General features: G+C 50.7%; 1 protein-coding gene across 3 annotated transcripts in view; it reads right to left on the reverse strand.

The window, feature by feature from the left end:
- Positions 1–21,749, reverse strand: part of LOC115616331 (opioid-binding protein/cell adhesion molecule homolog) — a 337,209-nt gene that overhangs the window by 283,437 nt on the left and 32,023 nt on the right. The window contains exon 2 of one of the 3 annotated variants that reach the window (XM_030505417.1): positions 7,870–8,061. In XM_030505417.1, the coding sequence (XP_030361277.1) occupies positions 7,870–7,930 (61 nt within the window). In that variant the 5' untranslated portion in view covers positions 7,931–8,061. Of the gene's footprint in view, positions 1–5,228; positions 5,248–7,869; positions 8,175–21,749 lie in introns of those variants that run through there. The other 2 variants (XM_030505416.1, XM_030505421.1) reach the window with 2 other exon arrangements.

Here is a 21,749-nt window from a genome sequence, read left to right on the forward strand (position 1 = left end):
CCCCAACTTCACACCAGAGCCCTCTCCAATCTCACACTGCAACATTCGACCACCCCGACTTCTGTCTATGTCCTCTTTCAGTTCATGAACCTCCTATGCCATCCCCCTGTCCATTGTCCCATTTCCAGCCCTGTGATGCCCAGGGCATTTCAGCAAAGGGACTCATGAGTGGCCACGCTGCTTTGCCCCATGGCACCAGCCCTGCCGTTGGTTCCAGTGAGAGCGAGATGTTGGACCATGCTTTGCAAGCTGGAAAACTCCATAGACTTATCCCACCTGGCTACAGGAGGCCGCCACCCCAGCCATGGAAAGGAGACATAGCAAAGTAGACCCATGGGCAGAGAGAGACAGGAAAGCCAACTGTATCCTGGGCTGCATCAAAAGCAGTGTGAGCAGCAGGTTGAAGGAGGTGATCCTGCCCCTCTACTCTGCTCTCTGAGACCCCACTTGCAGCACTGTGTGCAGTGCTGGCGTCCTCAGCATCAGAAGGACATGGAGCTGTTGGAGCAAATCCAGAGGAGGCCACGAGGATGAGCAGGGGCTGGAGCACCTCCCGTATGGAGACAGGCTGAGAACATTGGGGCTGCTCAGCCTGGAGAAGAGAAGCTGCGTGGAGACCTCAGAGCAGCTTCCAGGGTCTGAAGGGGGCTACAAGGATGCTGGAGAGGGGCTCTGCATCAGGACTAGAGCGATAGGACAAGGGGTGATGGGTTCAACTGAAACAGGGGAAGGTCAGGTTAGATCTAAGGCAGAAGCTCTTCCCTGTGAGGGTGCTGAGGCGCTGGCACAGGGTGCCCAGAGAAGCTGTGGCTGCCCCATCCCTGGCAGTATTCAAGGCCAGGTTGGACACAGGGGCTTGGAGCAACCTGCTCTAGTGGAAGGTGTCCCTGCCCGTGGCAGGGGTTGGAACTGGATAAGCTTTAAGGTCCCTTCCAACACAAACCATTCCATGATTCTATGGACAGCAGAGGGACCCATCTGACAGGTTCCTGCCAATCAAAGCTAACTTTGCTTAGAGGTTTTGACATCTGACTAATTATATCACACTGGCTGGTTGCGTTTCGCTCCTCTGGTGCCAGCAGAGGAGGGGATGGCAGGAGAGCGGCTTTGCCAAATGTCCTGGCCTGTCCCTGGGAGGCTGGAGATAAGGAGGGCGAGGGACAAGCAGGGACAGAGCCCCTTTGTGTGTGGTGACTCTTGTCATGGGTAGATAGGAGATGGCTGCCTCGCACTGACATTTCAGTGACCACATTAAGATGCGCCACCATGGAGACTAAATGTCATTAGGCTTGTTAGAAGTGATGGCATTAAAATAAACACCAAAAAATTAAAGTGGAAATTAGCCAATGCCCTGAAATACAATAAAGAAATGGGCAGGTCCAGTGGGGACCCTACAGCCAACACCGATGAAGATCATCTGGACCAGTGTGCTGGCATGGTGGGAGCATCCAAGGTCTCCATGGGCTCTGCCGCCACCCAGGAGAGGTCCAGAGGAGGCCATGACAATGATCAGGGGCTGGAGCACCTCCCATAGGAAGACAGGCTGAGAACATTGGGGCTGTTCGGCCTGGAGAAGAGAAGCTGCGTGGACACCTCAGAGCAGCTTCCAGTGTCTGAAGGGGGCTACAAGGATGCTGGAGAGGGACCCTTCATCAGGGACTGTAGTGATAGGACAAGGGGTGATGGGTTCAAACTGAAACAGGGGAAGGTCAGGTTAGATCTAAGGCAGAAGCTCTTCCCTGTGAGGGTGCTGAGGCGCTGGCACAGGGTGCCCAGAGAAGCTGTGGCTGCCCCATCCCTGGCAGTGTTCAAGGCCAGGTTGGACACAGGGGCTTGGAGCAACCTGCTCTAGTGGAAGGTGTCCCTGCCCGTGGCAGGGGTTGGAACTTTAAGGTCCCTTCCAACACAAACCACTCTGTGATTCTATGATTCCATGTGGCCCCAAGTGTAGCCATCTGTTTAGGATGTCTATGGTGATCCATTTCCAGGCAGGTTCAGGACACTCTGCACAAGGAGGCTTTAATGCCCATGTTCCCTGGGCTGCAGGCAAGACATCGCCAGAACCTCTGCCAGCAGCTGCACTGTGAAGGACACATCCTGGTTGTGCTGCTCTAACAGGGATGGGGTTTTTTTAGTAGCATTCAGGTTTCTTGGATGCTTCCCATTCAATTACTGGCCAGCACCACCTGCATTTCACTTATGCGCTGTGACAGGACCACTGCACAAGGTGCTTGGTGACAGAAGTGCTGCTTTGTCCTTGCAAAGAGAGAAACATTCCCTCTAACCCCTCTTGCTATGCAAACGCCATTTCCTTTGGGACAGAGAAGTCATCAGAAGGCCCTTGCAAGATCCTGCTTATGACAGAGCAGATTTGAAAGCCCAGAGATCTCCATCCCCCTCCTTCCCTGCTGTCAAAAATTATCATCATCATTTTCCAGCTTGCTGAACAATCAAAGTGTGGCCTATATTCGCCGGAGCTCCTTCCACACGCCTCATGCATAGCAACAAGTCCAGGAAGCAAAAGCCAGAAGTAAATAGTTGGGTGAGAGGAGGTGATGGGCTGGCAGGCAGATAGCAGAGGGATGCTTGGAGAGCACGTCGTGGGGTGAAGCAAACCTGGTTCCCCTCAGTCTCACCAGGTCTCATGGGGTGAGCCATAAAGGATAATAGAATGGTTTGGGTTGGAAAGGACCTGAAGCTCATCTAGTTCCAACCCCCTGCCATGGGCAGGGACACCTCACATTAGACCAAGTTGCTCCAAGCCCCATCCAACCTGGCCTTAAACACTGCATTCATAAAGATGAAGCCACATCAAGCACAGGTAACCACAGCTTCCCTCTGGGAAGCTTGTATCCCATGCATAAAACCCCACCAGTGTACCAGTTCTGGTCAACACAATGGACACCCCCCATGATTCTGCTGTCCATTGCCAGCGTCCCATCCCGAAGCATGATGCTCACATGAAGGAAAGGGTTGCTGGGCTACCCTTTCCCTGCACTTCACAGCCCACTTCAGTCTCCAGAGCTGTCAATCCAGCACTTTTCACTAGCGCTGAATCCACAGAAAAGGAAATCCAAAAATAACCCTTTTCCCCCCTTCCTTGCCTCATCTCACACGTGTTCTGATTGCACATGACTCTGCCGCACAGACAACGGGTCCAACTTCCCCAAAGCCTCCCAAGGAGGCTGCTCTCAACACGGATGCACTGACGGGTCTCTGCAGCTCACCCAAGGCTGTGTCCATCTGGGAAGCTCAGCCCATGGAGACAGCTCCAGCACACAAGATCTCAAAGGCGGGTGCCAGGAGGATGGTGCTAGACTCTTCAATGGTGCCCCAAGGACAGGATGAGGAGCAATGGCCCTGCTTCAGATGAAGCGACACCTCCTTTGCAAAACACTTCTACCAAAAGAAGCCCACCACATCCATACAGCTCAAACCAATGCCCCAAACCACACCATGCTCCCTAAGCCTAAGTCAGGACTAGAGGAAGAGCCACCAACTCCAAGGTCCCACTCAGCTGGACCCCACCACGCTCATGGTACCATCAGCTCACAAGGGCGATGCATCCTATGCCATTCCCACCTCTCCAGCCCTCGCAAGCCACCTTGCTTGGTCACCCTTTGATGGTGATAACACAGCCCCAGAGCTTTTGAGCAGCAGGCAAGAAAGTGTTTCTTTCCTCTAAGCATGAAACGAAGAGGAGTTCCCTGGAAAAACCCACCCACTGAGCAGCAAGTGTCAAAGCCACCTCTGTGCTGGTGCAGCACTGGTAATTATAAGTACCATGCCTTCATTAGGGATTGGGAGAGATGACTGGGAGGCAAAGAGATTTGCAGCAGAGCTGTTATTAGTTTTAAGTTTAAACAAAGAAGAAGTGTGACAGCTAAGATCATTCCCCATCCTGCACATACCAGCAGCTGAGAGCATCTCAGGGGATGCTCAGACCACAAGGCAAGAAGGGACAGGGACCAGTGTCCGGCTTTGCCTAACTGGGAAGGGGAAAAGGATAAGGCTGCAAAGCCCAGGATGACCATAGGGTTATGAAGGACTCACCAGTTTTCCTCTATCCCCACCTGACTGCAGCAAAAGGATTCTCCTGCGTATCCTGGCAGGGAAAACTTAGGATTTGCACAGAGCAAAAGCTGTGTGTGCCCATTCTGTGTGTGCACATTCCCTCCCTACATCATTTGGAAATGAGAGCAAGCACTGCTCCTCCCCAGTAGAAATAAAGCCCCCTTCTAAAAAGCCAACACCAGCTTTCTCCCCGCTCCAGGGATGGAGGAATCAACCTCCAACAGGGAAAACACAGCCCAAGCCTCAGGCAGAGGAAGACCAGGCAGGGGTTTTCAGGCTCCCTATCCTGCTGGGACCTCTCCTGCAGCACCTCTGACTGATGGAGGATCGATGGCTGCAGCATCTTACCCAGTACTAACCCCAGCCTTTGGGAGAGCACAGAAAATCCCCTTAAGTCCCTCTTGCTCGTATTGAAATGACACTAAAGTGGAACTAATGTGCTCCAGGTACTTATTCTTGGGCTTAGTTGCAGGGATCAACAGCCCTCCTCTGCCTGTCTGGCATTCCCTGCTGGAGAGAGGTAACAGTCATGTCACAGGCAGTGGTGGCAGCAGGAGAACTGTGCTCCTGCAAGCAGGATGGGGGGTTTTAACTCCTGCAGTAGCTGTTTCTTACCTTCAGACTGGATTTACAACTACCACCAAAGCCAGGCTGCCCAAGTGAAGATGAGGTAGGGGTTGCAAAGCCAGTCTCGGGGGGGATGCAGAAAACAAGTCCCACATGTAAGGAGTGATAGAAGAGCATTGGGGCACTCAATAAGCTCTATCTTGACCCAGATGCCCAGGAGAAGTGAAAACTGGGACCATCTATCTCACCCTAAGAGAAAGAACTGCTGCCATGACAAGTCATTTCACCAAGGCAGCAATCTAAATGTCGGAGGAAGCTGATGTGCATTGATTTTCACCACTTGTAGAGCCATCATGTCACACCACAACTGCACATTAGCCAAAGAGACTCCCTCCCACCCCAAAATTCATTCTCTAAGTGCATCACAGCCCACTCCGGTACATCCCAAAACAACAGCACCCAAAATGTCCAGCAGTTCAAAGCATTTACCAACAGCTTGACAATTCAATTACTCATTCCACGTCCCCATCCTGCAGCGCTGGCCTCATTAAAACCCCTCAGCATCCTTCCCATCAGGAAAAACCCACCTCAGAGAGCAAGTGATGTCCAGGAACCTGCCTCCCCCAAGGCACCAGATGACAACAGCATTAAGCCTTCAAAATCCTTTTCCATGCAAACTTGTCTTGCAAAGGAATAAAAAGCTGCAGAGTAAGACACTGTTGCTGACCAGAAGGGTCAGGGTTTCATTATTGCATTAACCTTTCATGTCTTTAGATTCCACAGCAGTAACTTGGTAATAAGATGACATAAGCCCCAATGAGAAAAACGCATCTTTCCTAACAAAAGTAAAGGCGGGGGGGAGGGGGAGAACAGAGGTGCGAGCAAGAGAAAGAGGGAAAAAAACCTGGCAAATAAGCTATTACAGCTAATAATAACTTTGCGATGCTATTTTCTGCAGGAGCCTTCAAGTTGTGATGTTTCCCTTCACTCTAATTACACCTTCTAAAAGCAGGTTCCCTTCTCACTCTAACCCCGTGCGAAACTCCCGCAGGATTCGGATAAAAACGGAGAGGGAAAGAGTTCAGGTTTCACAAACAGCCTCTGCGTATCCCAGGGGAGCGTCACCTGCATCAAACACGTGGGAATATGCTTGCAAATAATAAACAGCTCCCGAAAAACCCAACCATTCTGAGAAGGTGCAGGATCAGAGGGTTGGCAGGGACCATTCCAGCTCCCAGCCAGGGAGACTTTGCCAACGTGACTTGAGAGTGAAACCCCGACCAAAATCAGTGCTGCAGCCAGATGGGGCAGGGAGGGAAAACATCCCACCTCTGAAAGCCAAAATAACAGCATAGGAGATGTTTAAATCCCATCCTTTCAGGCAGAAAGGGGTTGGTGTGGGAGCAGGAAGGCAAAGCACCAAGCAGCCTTCAGCACACTGGAATATTTCCCTTCCTCTCCTGCAGGCAGCAGGTTTCAGCTTGATGGATTAAAGGCTGAGCCCAGCTGGGCAAAGTCCTGGGCTGGTTTGGCTCAGGGGACATTCAAAAGCCAAAGCAGATATTGCTGCTTAATAGAAATAAGAGGGGAAAGCTACAACTGCTTAAGCGTGGATCAAGAAACCTCTCCCAAGTTACTGGGGGCTTAAACACATGGAGCTTTTCCTCCTCTGGCACACACGGATGTCAGAGCTAACCCAGCCACATCCCAAGGGAACTGCAGCAGGGCACCAGCAAACCACAAATGCTCCATGCCACGTCTCTGCCAGCTCCTGCAGCTTAAGGACACCTTGACGACAACCCATCAAGTGTCACACATCCTCCCATTTGCCTTTGCATCCATTTCTTTGCAATCTCAACCCAGAGGAATCTCATCTAGCGACAGGGTGAAGGACCCAACACTACTCAGCAGAGGTTTGGAGAAGCAAGCTGCTTCAGGATAACATTCCCAATAAAACCCTCTTGCATTTGGTAACGTCAGGGTGCTCACACAGCCCCATCATCCTTCTGGTGCTCACGTGCTCAACCAGAGCTGCACCATTTTGGTCGAAGGCATTGCTGAAGAGCTGGAGGCATTGCTGTTGGAGGTCCTCAACCAGCCAACGCACCACAGGGTAACGCACATCATATCCCACAGAGCATCAGCGGTACCCAGCCCCATTCCAGGGCTCTTTGCTGCCACGGGATGTGGATGTTCCTATGGCATGAGCCTCTACAAGCAAGATTTAACCCGAGTCCCCTCATGCTCATCACATCTGTGAAAAGAGCCAGCTAACACAGCTAACCTCTCCTGCACCAACCTCATCCTCTTCCCACACACGCCAGCCCTGCCCAGCAAAGCGCTGTAACTAAACCATGGAAAGCTGCTGGAATTACAGCCGTGCCTCTTCCCTGCCCTCCCGAGCCCAACAGAATTCCCGCTGACAGTCACAAAAAAAACCCTACATTGGGTTAAAATCTGCTCTGAGCTTCAACACCCAGACTCCATCTGCTTGCTCCGGAATCTTTTCAGCTGCTAAAAGTGCACACATCATCATCATCAGCCAAAAAATGCCAGTGACTTTTCAGCTCTGTGGTCCACCCCCATCACTCCTTCCCCATGGATGCAGCACAGGGCTGTGCTTGCTGCCCCACCAACCCCGGCATCCCCCCCCTCATTCCATAGGGATGAGGCTGAAGCCCATTTCAGGAGCAACCTGCAGCTCATGGAGGTTGCGGCACTTTCACTGCAGCCCAACATGGTCCCCCCTCGGGTACCAGATTGGGGGGTTCATTTTCACTTTGCAAAGGGAGAGAGGGGCAGGCACCCGAGTTTGGAAGCAGGGATGAGGGGGAGCGCAGGGAATAGCACAGCAAGACAGAAGGCACAGGAGGGGCACAACTTTGAAGGGGGAAAAGCTCCGTGAGTCCATCATTTACAGCAGGAGGCTGCCCAAGGGGATGGATGCAGCTCAGCCTGGGGGCTGCCAGATCCCAGCCAGCCCCCACTGCAGATGCCAGCACCACTCAGGTGCCTGCCTATGGGGACAGCCCTGCCATGGGGCACAGGCATGAACCCCACTCCCTGGAAGCACTTGGCAATTCCTCTGCTGCAGAGCAACTCGCTGCCTGCCTGCATGTGTGCATTCGTGCTCAATGGGCATGAAGTCTGGGTCCCCCACGCACTCTGTATTCCCACCCTGCGAGCCGAAACCTTCCCATCCCCTGGAGACAAAGCTTTATGCACTACCTGGGATGAAGAGGAGGGCAGTTGTGGCCGTGAAGACGATCCAGCAGGCAGGATGGTACATCTTGGAGCTGCGGTTAGGCTAGGGGCTGATTTGCTTGCTGCTTGCTGCTGCCGCTGCTGCTTTCGTCTGCGCTGAATTCTGAGCAGGTTTAAATCCAATGTTTGCAGAGGGAGGGAGACTGAGTTAGTGAGCTGGAGAGAGACAGACGGGAGCAGGCAGTCAGTGGCTTGGATTTTTCCTTGCACACACACACACACACAGACACACAGACACACACACAACTAGCAGAAGGAGCACCAGGCTCCGTGCGTGCACTGGGGGAAGCAGACCTCCTACCAGGCACCCATTGGTTCAAGATGCTGAGTGACACACGCTCACTTGCTCTTCTGCAGGGCTCACTCTGCAACCAGGGAGTTAAATGTAGGCATCGATCCCCTGAGCATCCCTCCCAGTGGTACCCAGGATGGAGGGAGCAGGTACACCAGGGGTGGACGGAGCAGCTACCCAGGGATGGAGGGAGCAGGTACCCAGGGATGGAGGGAGCATGTACCCCAGGGATGGAGGGAGCAGGTACCTGGGGATGGAGGGAGCAGGTACCTGAGGATGGAGGGAGCAGGTACCAGGGATGGAGGAGCTTAGAAATCTTTTGTCCACAGCCTGAAGCTGGCTGATGGGGCAGCTTCAGCCCCTTGGCTCACCCCTGCCCTTCTGCGGGCTCTGCTCCCCTCCCCAGAAGCCACCAGCAGCTTTGCCTACTGCCAAAGAGAGGCGAAGCAGCGAGAAACGGAAGGGTTTTAGCAAGAGTGGGTGTTTTTCACACCAAATCTCTGAAACCAAGCAGCATCTTCTCTGTGCGTCCCAACCAGAGCTGGATTTTATTCCCTACAACAGGCTCACCGAGCTCAAAAGGATGCTGAGCACTTGCTCCTGCAGACCCCCTGCCTGATACCATCCCCTTCCCAAGGCCAAGAAGTTCTTCCTCAGGCTCTGTAATGCAACCCTCCCTTTCCAGGCTGTCACAGTTCCCCCCAAGTCCCTGCTTTCCCTCTTTGTCACGTTCCCAAGCCCCAAGCATCCCCACACAGAGCATCAGACACCGCTTCCCACCTCTCTGCCACATCTCCCTTTCCCACAGCCACCCCCAAAATGACAGCATTTGCCAGCAAGGGCTTCAGTTTGCTGCATTGCCAAAAGAACAAGGGTAGCAAAGAAGTAGTTTCCAAAAGAAAGAGCACTTATTTTTGATGTTTTCTAAATAAAAAAAAGACATTTCTTATTTTGCATTCATTGCAGCTTTGTTAAAAATAAATCAGAAGCATTTTTTTAAGGCTTCACGACAAACTCAAATGCTTAATTTTGCTCCAAACTCTCTCTTTCCCCACTAAATCAGGGCTAAAATTCTCTTTTCCTGTGTTCCAGGCAAGCCCAAGAGCACTTTTAGGCCAACACTTTGGACTTCCAGCTATCAACCCACTAAAGCCTTTTGGCTCCCACAGTCACAAACTCCTTCCTCCCCCATCTCTCATCCCAGGGCTTCATCCTGCTCCTCGCCTTAGTGCTCATCAGCCTGGGCACCCTCTCACTAACCCCAGGCCCTCAGGACACATCAGGTCCCTGGACCTTCTTCACTCAAGATTCCTTTTGGCATTAAACTCATCGTCTCCGGAAGGGTCTGGAAGAGACACTTCACATCCAGGCACGATTCCTGGATGGAGGAGATGTATCTGCAAACACCCACCTGCAAACATGGAATCACAGCATCCACCAGGTTGGATAAGACCTTTTAGATCATCAAGTCCAAGAACTGCCAAGGCCACCACTAACCCATGGCACTGAGGCCTCATCTACGCAGCGTGTGAACACTTGCAGGGACGGTGACTCCAGCACTGCCCTGGGCAGCCTGTTCCAATGCCTGAGCACCCTTTGGGGAAGGAATTGTTCCTCAGCTCCATCTAAACCTCCCTTGGGGCAGCTTGAGGCCGTTTCCTCTTGTCCCATCCCTTGTTCCTTGGGAGCAGAGACCAGCCTCCTCCTGGCTCCATCCTCCTGTCAGGCAGTTGCAGAGAGCAAGAAGGTCCCCCCTGAGCCTTCTCTTCTCCAGACTAAACCCCCCCAGGTCCCTCAGCCGTTCCTCATCACACTTGTGCTCCAGGCCCTGCTCCAGCTCCGGTGCCCTTCTCTGGCCCCGCTCCAGCACCTCAATGTCTCTCTTGTAGTGAGGGGCCCAGAACTGAGCACAGTATTTGGCCTCACCAAACTCCTGAAGCCCAAACCCAGCCCCAAAACCCCAGTATCTCCTTCCCTGCTGTTGTTCTTCACCAGGTTTCTCCCACCACTTGTGGCAGCTGAGCACAGATCAACCAGAGAGAGCAAGAACATCCCTTTCCACAAACCTCTTATTTCACTTTAATTCCATAAAAAGCAGCATCAAGGAGCTGGAATGATATTTTTCATGCACAAAACTATATCCATCATGCTTTCAAGGGGGTTCTCTTACCCAGAGATGGATGGAAGGCACCAGGACAAACTTTCCCTGGCTTTTAGCCATGAATCTTTATTCATTTTCTACTCTGCATGAATAAACCACAAGTTTCTAAAAGCTTTTAACTCAGCCATATTCCCACATTATCCTGCTGAAAGCATGTCACCTTTTCTTTTAATAGGAGTAAATTTACACTGTTCTCAATAACTTCGACCTCTGAAAGAGCCAAACCATCACCTTGCTCCGGATGAGGGCACAGTTGGACTTGGTAGCCCTGGGATAAAGGTTGGACTTGATCTTAAAGGTCTTTTCCAACCTGGTTGATTCTCTGAGGACGGCGAGATTCCTGTCCTGAATTTCCTTTTAATTGATACCCAAACAGCCAACATGACGCAAATTCACCCTTTGCTTCACAAATGCTTTGGGAAGCCAGCTGCAAGGAGGCATTTGGGATATCCCAGGGCTGCATCTTGCATGGACAGCCCAAGAGAGGGATATTTGTCCCTGGAGGGGACTCAGCTGAACCCTCCACTGCAGCTTGTGCTCCAAAACCCATCCCTGGCGAGCTCTGAATCCACCCAAGGCAAAAAGAAATATTGTTATCCTTAAGGAAATGCACAAGATCACTTCTTACTAACTGAGATGTTTCATGGGCTCAGAAGAAACAGGTTAGAAAAGCTCTATTTGTGCAAATTTCAAACCAACACCTTCTTCATTCCTTTTCTCCCATATACCTGTTAGTTCCCACCTGGCAATGGCCATAACCCAAACACAACACACATTTTGGCCCCCAAATTGACAAAAAACCAGCTCTGTAAATATGTATTTAGCTGGTGGAGTTTTCCTGGGATATTTAGGGTTGTTTGGGGCATTTCTGATGTCAAGCAGATAATCTAAAATGCAGATGTAACCTTGACAGGCAGCACCGGGTCCAGGAGGTGACATTATGATCCCTGGGAACATTTCAACGTGATTTTTATGTGTGTTTTATGAGAGGCTTTTTTCCCCCTCCCAAGCTGTCTCAATGCATATTCACATCTGGGACCAGCCTCTGGTTTTCCATCAAGAGATTCCCTCATGCTTTCCTTAAGGAAAAGAGGGCTGCAGCGCACCCCAAAAGCAGGGCGCACCGCGCCTGATGCGCTGCCTGCTCCTTCCCACCCCCATCCACGAAGGGATCTCCCTTCCCATCCCTCTCCAAATGATTCCCAACTCCCCTGCACCTCTCCAATGAGCTGCTGCTTTGCCAAGTGCTCCTATTACTGGGGCTTTGCTCTCCTCCTGCGCTGAGCCGCTGGGGCAGGGAGGAAGGGATGCACACGAGGGAGAGGAGGAAGTATCCCAAAACCAGCATGCCTGTGGGCTTTCCCCTCCCCTGCCCGCCTCCTTCCTGTCCCCTCCGGCCCCCCTCCTCTATGTGTGTGTGTGTGTCTGCTTGCATGAAAGGCTACCCTTTTCTCCTTGACATCTTGTTAGAATGTGAATACAACATCTATTGATTTGCATTTCGTGCAAGGAAAAGGCGGGGGGGGGGGAAGTCGCTTTGCTTTTATTCCCTCCTCTCTGAACTCAGAGCTACTACAGGAATACACAGAAGATGCAGGGGAGAGCAGCCTGAGCTGCCTCCCCACAGCACTCCAGCTTTACCCATCACTTTTAGCCACCTCCAGCTCCCTGCACAGCACAAAGATCATCTTGGAGACTGTAGGAACTACATCCCCCCCACCCTCCCAGATACGTGTATCACCCCTTGGACACATGCATCCCCCCCCCCCAGGTGCTTCTCCATGCCTCACCAAGGGCAAACAAGATGAGCTACCCCAGGCTGGGCAAGCAGCATGCATCCAGCTCCATGGTGAAGGCAAACTGAGCAAGGCAACTAAATGAGCAGGAAAAGCAAAGGGAGAAGCAGGATGGTGCTGGGGAGGAGATGCAAGCTCACCTCTTGCATTTTAAGGTATTAACCCACAGGCACTCTCCTTTCACTCAGGTGCTCAGCCACCATGGTGACACAGACCCCAAGCATCCCCCTTAGCCCTGCCTAGGGGAGAGCATCCTGCTCCTCCAAACTAGGGATGGCACAGGAGAGGACCGGCACGATGAGGTGATGGCAAACAACTCCCCCTCACCTACAGCAGCAGGGTGCTGGGAGGATTAATTAGTGTTTGCAAAGCCCTTTGAAGATAAAGAGAGCTCTGAACAAGGAGGGAGATGGAGACCAGGATTGGGAACCCAGTCATGGTGGGGTTTCTTATCAGGTGTGCAAGCTGCAGCCCCGACTGGGCAACCTCCAAGTGGGCGCAGATGAAAGGGAGAAGGGGAAAATATCCACAGCGTGAAAAAGACAGAGAAATCGAGCACATGCTGCTTGGGAAAAATGAGTGAGAGATAGATGAAAAGGTGGGATCTGAGTCTCTAAAAGCTGGAGAGACCTGCTATTGATTCTGGCTTGGGAAGAAGGGGCCTGAACAAGAGCTGGTGTGTTGTTAAGTGCACTTAGCTCCTCTTGTTAGATGGCAGAACGGGGCCAGATGGACAGGGTACTAATTCCCGTCAGGAATCATTACCAGCCACGTGCTGGATGAGGTACCTCCAGCAGTGAAGTCAGCACAGTAACACTGAGAACCCTGCAGCATCCCTGGACAACCTATCCCAATAGCATAAGAAACGCTTTTTCTTCCATTTAAAGATAGCTTCTTGTACCTTAACATGTGCCTGTTGCCCCTTGCATTTGCTCCCAGTCACCCAGAGCACCCCATCTCCTGGGAGAAATCCTCATGGGAAGAGCCAGTGATGGAGTTTCCTCCCCTCCACAGCCATAAGGCGGATGCACCCACTCCACAGAGCAATAAAACAGCAGAAACCCTCACACAAACCTTTGATGATAGCAATTATCCATTGCTATAGTGTACAAAACATTATCTCTACACAGACATCAAGCTTCTTCTGCACCACATCCCATCTCCACATGCCCCACTGCTCCGGTCCCCCCATTCCATCAGCTCCCTACACACACTGTCCAGAGCCGGGGCAGAATTCCCTTTTCCCAGTGATGGATTGAGAAAGGAGAGTTTTGCTTGCCTGGCTTTGATAAAAATGACTGAACGTCAGAGGGAATGAAAAGAAAACAGGGCAGAAATGATGCATCCTGATCCATACGCAGGAGCTGACGGTTCGAGGATAATTCAGGCATTGCTCCCTGGGTTTTCTCTGTCTTTTTTTCCTTCTTTTAAAGAATGAGAGAGAAAGAAAACAGGTTTTTTAAGCTTTGCTCCCTTTCATTGTGCACCAAGTTCAGTGGCTTTTCCCCTGTAGCTCAGGTAAGAACAGAGGGCTCCAGATTAAAGACAAATACGGCAGCAAGCAGAAAGCTGCCGAGATGACAGAGAGGACGAAGTCAGGAAAGACAAAGGAAGGGAAAGTCTGTTTTCTGCAAGTTTTTCCCACTTTGGGCTTTTCTGTGGATTAATCCAGAAATGGGAAGCAAGCTGCACATTCAAGACTTTGATCCCAACTCTCTCAGCCTGGATGCGGGGATACAGGACAACAAACAGCATCAGGAAACTTCATCTCAGCATGTCCAGGCTCTCACAGACATTTAATACCCCGGATTTTTATAGCTGTCTAGGTGGGTGGACAGACGGACAGACAGACAGCACGCTAGACTGACAGCTCGAAATACCTCTCTACATGAGTGTGGGTAGCATCCAAGTGTAGTGTCTCCTGCCAGAGCATCTCACGTGCTGGCAAAACACCCAGCTCACTTCAGCCCTTGGTCCTCTTCCACAGCACCCAGCGAGACGTGGTTTTGGGTGAAGATCTTGGTTTCATCACTCTCAAGCCCAACCAGGGCCCACCAGCTGCTCCCCACAGCTTCACCCACCACGGTGAGGCTCCTTCTCCTTGCTAGGTTGGGATGTCTCTAATCCCAACGCTTCTCCTCAGGGCCAAAACCAACCTGTAAGTTAGGAGGGGATTTGCCCACAGCCATTTCCCCTCCATTACAAAGCCATTGATGGGTCACCCCATAGACCTGGGGCTCTGCAGGGTCCACGTCTCCCTTGCAAATGAGCCTGCAATGACAAACACTCAGTGTCCCCAGAGGCTCTGCTAGGAAACTTTCCCTGCTGTCTTGTATATAGGTCTATTCTTAGCTCAACTTTGCCTCATTGCAGAAAACAGCAAGAAGCCTTTCATCCCGTGACCCTAAAGCACCTTTAAGAATGTGAGCTGAGCTTTGTGGAGAGGAAATAGCATCCTCTCTGTTAGACAGGGGGGTCAACCAGGAAGACAGGCAGCAGGCCAGCCAGCAGTGCGGGGTACAGCAAATACACAGCAGAGGCTTTAGATGTGGCACAAAGCAAGAGGCAAGATGGAAAGCATGAGCAAGACGAGTGAGGTAGACCTCCTCAATCTGAAACCACCTCTGTGACCATTCTCATGGTCTGCGTGCTCCAGGTAGCACCCGCTGCTCTCTGCTTAAGGCATTGAGAGGTGGGAAATAGATGACCAAGAGCCCGTTTTCAACCAGGAGCAGCAGAAGGGAGGTTGGCTGTGAACAGACCCATCCTTGGGATGCTCCTTGGGGAAGAGACCTCCAGGAGGTTGTGAAGAAGCCACTAAACCACCTTGTTCTCACTCTGCTCCTGGATGAAACCACTTTGCTTCCTTTTGTACATCGTGCTGCAATTGTGGTCACGCAACTGCAAGGGCAGCCCTGCCCCAGGGGCCCCACTTGCAGCACTGTGTGCAGTGCTGGTGTCCCCAACATCAGAAGGACATGGAGCTGTTGGAGCAAATCCAGAGGAGGCCACGAGGATGAGCAGGGGCTGGAGCACCTCCTATAGGAAGACAGGCTGAGAACATTGGGGTTGTTCAGCCTGGAGAAGAGAAGCTGCGTGGAGACCTCAGAGCAGCTTTCAGGGTCTGAAGGGGGCTACAAGGATGCTGGAGAGGGACCTTCTTCAGGGACTGTAGTGATAGGACAAGGGGTGATGGGTTCAAACTGAAACAGGGGAAGGTCAGGTTAGATCTAAGGCAGAAGCTCTTCCCTGTGAGGGTGCTGAGGCGCTGGCACAGGGTGCCCAGAGAAGCTGTGGCTGCCCCATCCCTGGCAGTGTTCAAGGCCAGGTTGGACACAGGGGCTTGGCGCAACCTGCTCTAGTGGAAGGTGTCCCTGCCTGTGGCAGGGGGTTGGAACTGGATAAGCTTTAAGGTCCCTTCCAGCCCAACCCATTCCATGATTCTATGCTCATCACCTAACTCGGGGAGGGAGAGCAGGTGCCTGGAGAGGGGGCACCGCATCCTCGTGCAGCACACAGAGTATTTTCCATATGCTGCCTGATCAGTTATATCAGTTTCTTCAAATGCTCTTGCACAGCTATTTCGGAGGCATCATGTGGAACCATCTGTTATGTTATATATTGCACAGAGCCCGGCCAATTTGGAGATACTGTAATTTTATCTCCTCCTTTTCATATGCGGTGCAGGCATTTTGCACGGCGAGACTTGACGGGGAATGGGAATTTGCAGAGGGATGGAGCACACGTAAATCAAAAGGCAAAGCCCAAAAATGAGTGACAACAGCAGCTCCCACCCATCCCTGACACTGGAGAGGAGTTTTGACGGAAGAACCTGGACATTTTGGGTCTATGCCTACATTGTCCAGGGTGGAATGCACCTCTCCCCATCTCTCCCACTGCATGCCTGCCTCTACAAGCAATGCTGCAGGGTGGAGAGACGCCTTCAGCATCTCACAGATGTCCTTTTCCCTGCTTCCCCCAGCTTTTCCAGGCAGAACTACAGTCCCCCCATTCCCCGTCACACCCATGAGCCACATCTCCCCATGCAAACCCAACATCCTTGGCAAGGGATGCTCCACACCAGGCTTTTTCCAGGGAGCACTGGCAGCAAGAGGTGGAGCCAAATACTGTGCAACTTGGCCCAGTTCAAGAGCCCATCAACAAAAAGCATCACTGCCTTGTGGGGCGAGAAGCAACAGGCCATGACAAGCATCATGAAGGTGAAATTCTCCACCTGAATTATCCACACGGATAACTCCATGCTGCAAGAACAGGGGAAAGCGAGTGCTCCCAACTCATCACCACTTGTAGCAACTCTTTCTCAAATGCCAAGCAAAGTTTGGTGCTGCTCTGCTCGATCTCTTCTGATTTCATTAGGAAAAGAGACATTAAACGAGCAGAAAGCTTCAGATTTCCTGTGTTTTGCTGGCTCCCTCCTCTGGCATTTGGAAATATTTGTAGTTTGCAATGGGTCTGGCCAGGAAGTAAATGGAAATACATCCAGTGTCCTCCTTTGTTGAACCCGCTCTTCAAGTCCTGCTCTGACCCATCATGCAGAATCTGGGGTTTGAAAGCTTTTTTTTTTTTATATCCTAGCTACTCTAATTCCAAGGAAAAGGAGAATTCAGCAAAAAATACTCTTGCTACTGTTTAATATCCAAAAAGTAGTCAAATAGGCTTGGAGAAAAGCAATGGCAGCACCGGAGCACATCGCTTACAGCGACCACAGAGGAGGATGCAAGAACCTCACAGCAAACTCCTTGAGTGTTCCCAACCCAGAGCTTCTCCCTGACCACCATTAATAAGGCATCACCTTATGCCTGGAAGGCATGGAGCTACTTTTTCCCAAAGGCAGAGATGTCACAGCAGATTGTGTGACTGGCTTTAGTTTTAAACAGACATCTCCATTCTCCTATGGAGGTCTGGCACCATCTTTACAAAGGTTTTGGTGCCAGGCATAAATCTCTGCTTTCAGTTGCATTTCGTTTTTGTCTTAGTTCATTAATAAGCATTATTACCACAGGTTTGTGTGCATTTCATATGCTTCCTAGCACTTCAGTTTTGCAGTTGAAAGGGACACTTCAAGGGCTTTTTCAACATTATTGTTCACAAAACCCTTCTGATGGAAAACAGCATTTCTATCCTGGTTTAAAACTTGTAAACAACCTTTCCCCTTTATAAAGAAATAAAGTCTGTTTCTCCAGCTACCAAATGCAAGCAAGCAGAGAGCTACAGGGAGCCTGTTAACTCTGGGAGCTCAGGGTGTTCAACTATAATAAATAAGCATGCTTGCTTCTCCATCTTCCCTCTAAAGTTTCAAGGACTCTGGATGCCACCACCCAACTCAAGCATATAAAACCAGGTTCTTACTAAAGCATGAGCTGAGCTTAAGGAGATGCATCCATCTTGCACCCAAAAAACCTAATTGAGGGCTCCCTGCTATGGGGCACATAATTGAAGCAGATCCCATACTAACAGCTCTGGCCCCCAAAGGCGGGTCTCGTAGCAAGTGTGTTATCTTCTACCATGGTCCTCCAGAGGAAAATCCAAGCCAGGCCTCCAGAGTGGGAATGGATAGGGAAAAGGAAGAAGTCCAGAGCTAGAGAAGGGAAGCTGCAACAGGCACACAGAGAAAAACTGCCACTCCAAGGCACTGCAGAATCACTAGACCCCCTCAAGTGCCACTGCTTCCTTCCCCAGGCACCTCGCACTTCACATCTGGAGAGTTACTTCTGCACGTCAGTCATTCCCCACATGGCTGTGGAATACCCAGCTACAAGCTACGTGAATATTGACAGGGCACGTTATTAAATCAACAGATCTGCTCAAGCATTCGATATTGACCATTTCAAGAAGGCAAAACAACAAGGCCTGGGGGACACAGAGTTTCATCCAGTCCTAAACTGGATAAGCACGAAGGTGACCAATGCGTTGGATATGGCCCTTTGCTTGTGTCCTGCACCCCAGCTGGTTGATGAGGAACGAAAGGAAAGCCCTAGAGAGACAAGGAGGCAAAATCCTTGCATGGGAGCAATGCCTTGACAAGACATTTGTTTTTCTGGTTCTGTTCCCTTCTGGTCAAGTAACTTGAAAATTCAACAGCCATGCAGAGAGAACTGGGGCAAGGGAGGAGCACAAAGGCCATGTATTCCTCAGGGAACCATCAATCACAGAAGGAAGGCTGCCAAACCACCCTCCGGCTTCCCAAATGTGTTAATAGATGGGATTAGAGAGCTCCTTCTGGGGATCAAAGCAAAGCTCCAACTCCCAGAGGCCTGCTTTTGCAGCAGCTCCTGTAAATACTTTCGGGAGGGGGGTCACAATCCCCTGAGTCTCATTAAAGATCTTTAAAGAAAACAAAACTTCTTTGAGGGAACCACACTTCATCCCGTTTCAAGCCAAAATGACACACAGACGCCAACGTTGTGTTGTTTGGATGCAAAGCCTTAGGTCTCAATGTCTAACATGCAGCACCCCGCCTCTAAAAGGTGCATCATCACCACTCCTGCTCTGTAATTAAACTGGAAATTACCATTCAGAGGTTGAGCTCTTGTGTGGCCAATGGTATCCATCTTTCTGATCTCAACACATAAAGATATAATAACTACAACAGGAGCTTGCTGGAGAAAATGAGTGTTACAAGCCCATCTGGTTTGGATCACAAGAGTTCACAACCAGGAGTGGCAGTAGCCTTGCAGCTCATGCCCCCCGGTAATAGGAACTTGCTGATTTCATGAACTCAGAAAGCAATCCAATGGAGAATCATTCTTCATAATTGTTTTTCCACTTCTCCTCCAGCTGCAGGAATAATGACTGCACAATTCTCCTAACAACATGATCATAATCTATCAGTTCTATGAACTATAGAATGAACCCAAAGAGATAATTGGTGCAGGCACTGAATGATAAACATGTCAAGATTATGATTTCTTTGCTTAAAAATGAAACGAAGATATGATTGGAAATGCCATGCTTGGGGAATATGAGCAATATTCCCATGTTCCATCATCTAAATTAGTTTATAATCTGCATACACTTGTATTTTTAGGCATTGTTCGAAGGCAGGGGAGCTGTAAAACATTAAGATCCAAACATCATCAGGCTTTCTCCTTCAACATCACCTTCCCAGCAAAGAGCAAGACGTGCGTCAGAAGGTCCCATTAGCCCCGCAAACAGATGTGGAGGTGCAGGGAGTCTCCAGAGGGTTTATCACCTCCTTTCCATGGGGTTTACAACCCCAGAGAGCTGCTTTAAGTGCAAGGTTTGTACACACACCAGCAGCAAGCTCAGCAGGCAATGGATTTGAGTTCTGCACCTTCCCGTCTGCTGCTTCCTGATGCTCCCGGAAGGATGACAAAACCTAAACTATAGCAAAACTCACCTGAATCCTGGTTTGGGACACCAACAAACCCAAACTGCACTCACATGCTGAAGCAGCTCCTTCAGCTGCACCCTCCTTCATTTTCCAGCAGCAATACAGATGAAAAAGGGAGGAAAATGGTCAGAATTTGGGCACCTCTGGAAAGCTGCTGCTTTCTCCCAGTACCTGGGGAGGGGATACTTGGGAAGAGCCAGAAGTTCTGGATCTAATTCATGCCCTTGTCCTGTGCGAAGATGCCCTGCATCCCAATGAAGCCCCCATCACCCTTTGCAGCCCACAGGGAATTCCTAGGGAGCACCAGGTGGAAAGGGAGACTACTGAAGCATGAAAGAGGAGCTAACAGGTCCCTCTGCATGTGACTGTTCTTGTCACTGCTCAGAAAGCCCCTGGGGCTCTCTGGAAGAACAGGGAAGGCGGGAGCCACAGCCAAGATCACTTCTTGCTCCATATGGCACCCATTAGCCTTTTGCTGGATGGCACTGACAGCGCGCAGCAAAAGCCAGCTGCTGGTGAGCTGTATAGGCAGGGAAAAAAGGATGGGGAGGAAGGAGAAAGGACCACGGTCCTGCATCCTCCACCAGCCCCCAAAGCACAGGTGGGCTTTGCTGTGGCCCCTCCAGTGGGTCTCTCTCAAGTGCTTTGCAAACCACTGCGCAGGGAGTGGAACCTTTACACTAAAATCCATCATCCTCAGGGGTGTGAGCAACCTGGTCTAGTGGAAGGTGTCCTTGCCCATGGAACGAAATGATCTCAAGGTCCTTTCCAACCCAAACCATTCTATGATGGTGATGGGAAGCACAGAAAGGGACATTTCTGCTCTCGGACAGACTCTGCAGGAGCCAGAAGTAAAAGGTGGGGGGGAAACCAGTAAAGGAAACTAGAAAGATAAAAGCACCAATCCCATCCTTTCTCTGCTAAAATACAAAGTCCCTTAAAGCCAGTGTACTGAATTAAAGAGGAAACCCTAGAGAGCCTCCATGCTCATGAATAAATTCAATTTGCCATCTCGTTTTGAACTTATAAAAGCCAAGGCTCTCTAAACAAGAGACAAAGCCTCCCACTGTGCCTCCAGCCACCCGGATACAAGCCCTTGGACAGGGCAGCATGCTTCTTGGGGTGCTTGAACAAGCCAGGTCCTGTCCCTTGCCCCATCTCCCAGGCCTGGTCCTGGTGACCAAACCCCATGTGACAGGAGGTGCTTGCTGAATGCACAACCAGGACAGGAAGGGAATTTGCATTAAGTTTTCCCATGGCGTTATTTCTTATCGCTTGTATTTTCCCTCTCCTTGCTTCATGGTACCTAACCCAACATCACAGTGACACAGCCACTCTGGGACACAAATTCATCACCCAGCAGAACAAATCCACTTTTAAGTAAAACCCAATTCAAATCCAGCTCAAATGAGACCCTGAACATCAGCCCCTTGGCTGAAAGTACCCAGCACTTCTGCTTTCAATACGAGATACAAACCGCCATCAGCATCACTCCTATGGGACAATGCAGGGATGGATTTGGCCAGGCTCCGGCTCATGGAAGCCTGGAACTCTGCACACAGAAGACTGTCAGCAGGACCTGAGCAGGTTTCTAATGCAGCTGCAGTGCAGAGGAAAGGAGCTCCAGAGCATCTCACATGAAGCCATGGAATGCTTGCGGAGACTTACACACGTCGTGCCTGCTCTCACTCCTGCTGTGCTTGGTGCACTTGTGAACTTCCAGTTCACACTGGGAAGCAAATCCAGACCAACACTCATTTCATTCCACAAATCCCACCATGCTGAGCCCCCGTAAGCCCTGGGGTTCCCACCTCTTGCAGCAGACACTGAGCAGAAGGGACAACCCAAGACCAAACCGATCCAATCATAGAATCATGGAATCAACCGGGTTGGAAAAGACATCCCAAAACATCCTCACTCAAGCCTTAGGAGCGATATTAAAGGAGCAATATTAAAACTAGTAAGTTTTACTGTATTTTAATGCCTGTTGTGTCCCTTGTGTGTTGGGAACGCAGACAGCACAGCCAGTGCTCAGGAGCCAGCACTGAAGCACAGAAGGAACTCAAGTCAATTGAATTACGTGCTGCAAGTAATATGTTCAAGAACTGATGTTCTTGTCAAACTACTCACAATTCCTTTTCTTTCCCTTCTTTTCTTAATTTCTGACTGGCTCTTTAGATCATTGGATAACACTGAGGAAATGATCAGGATGCTTTGCTT

Source organism: Strigops habroptila, chromosome 17, assembly GCF_004027225.2.
Source record: "Strigops habroptila isolate Jane chromosome 17, bStrHab1.2.pri, whole genome shotgun sequence".
NCBI lineage: Eukaryota > Metazoa > Chordata > Aves > Psittaciformes > Psittacidae > Strigops > Strigops habroptila.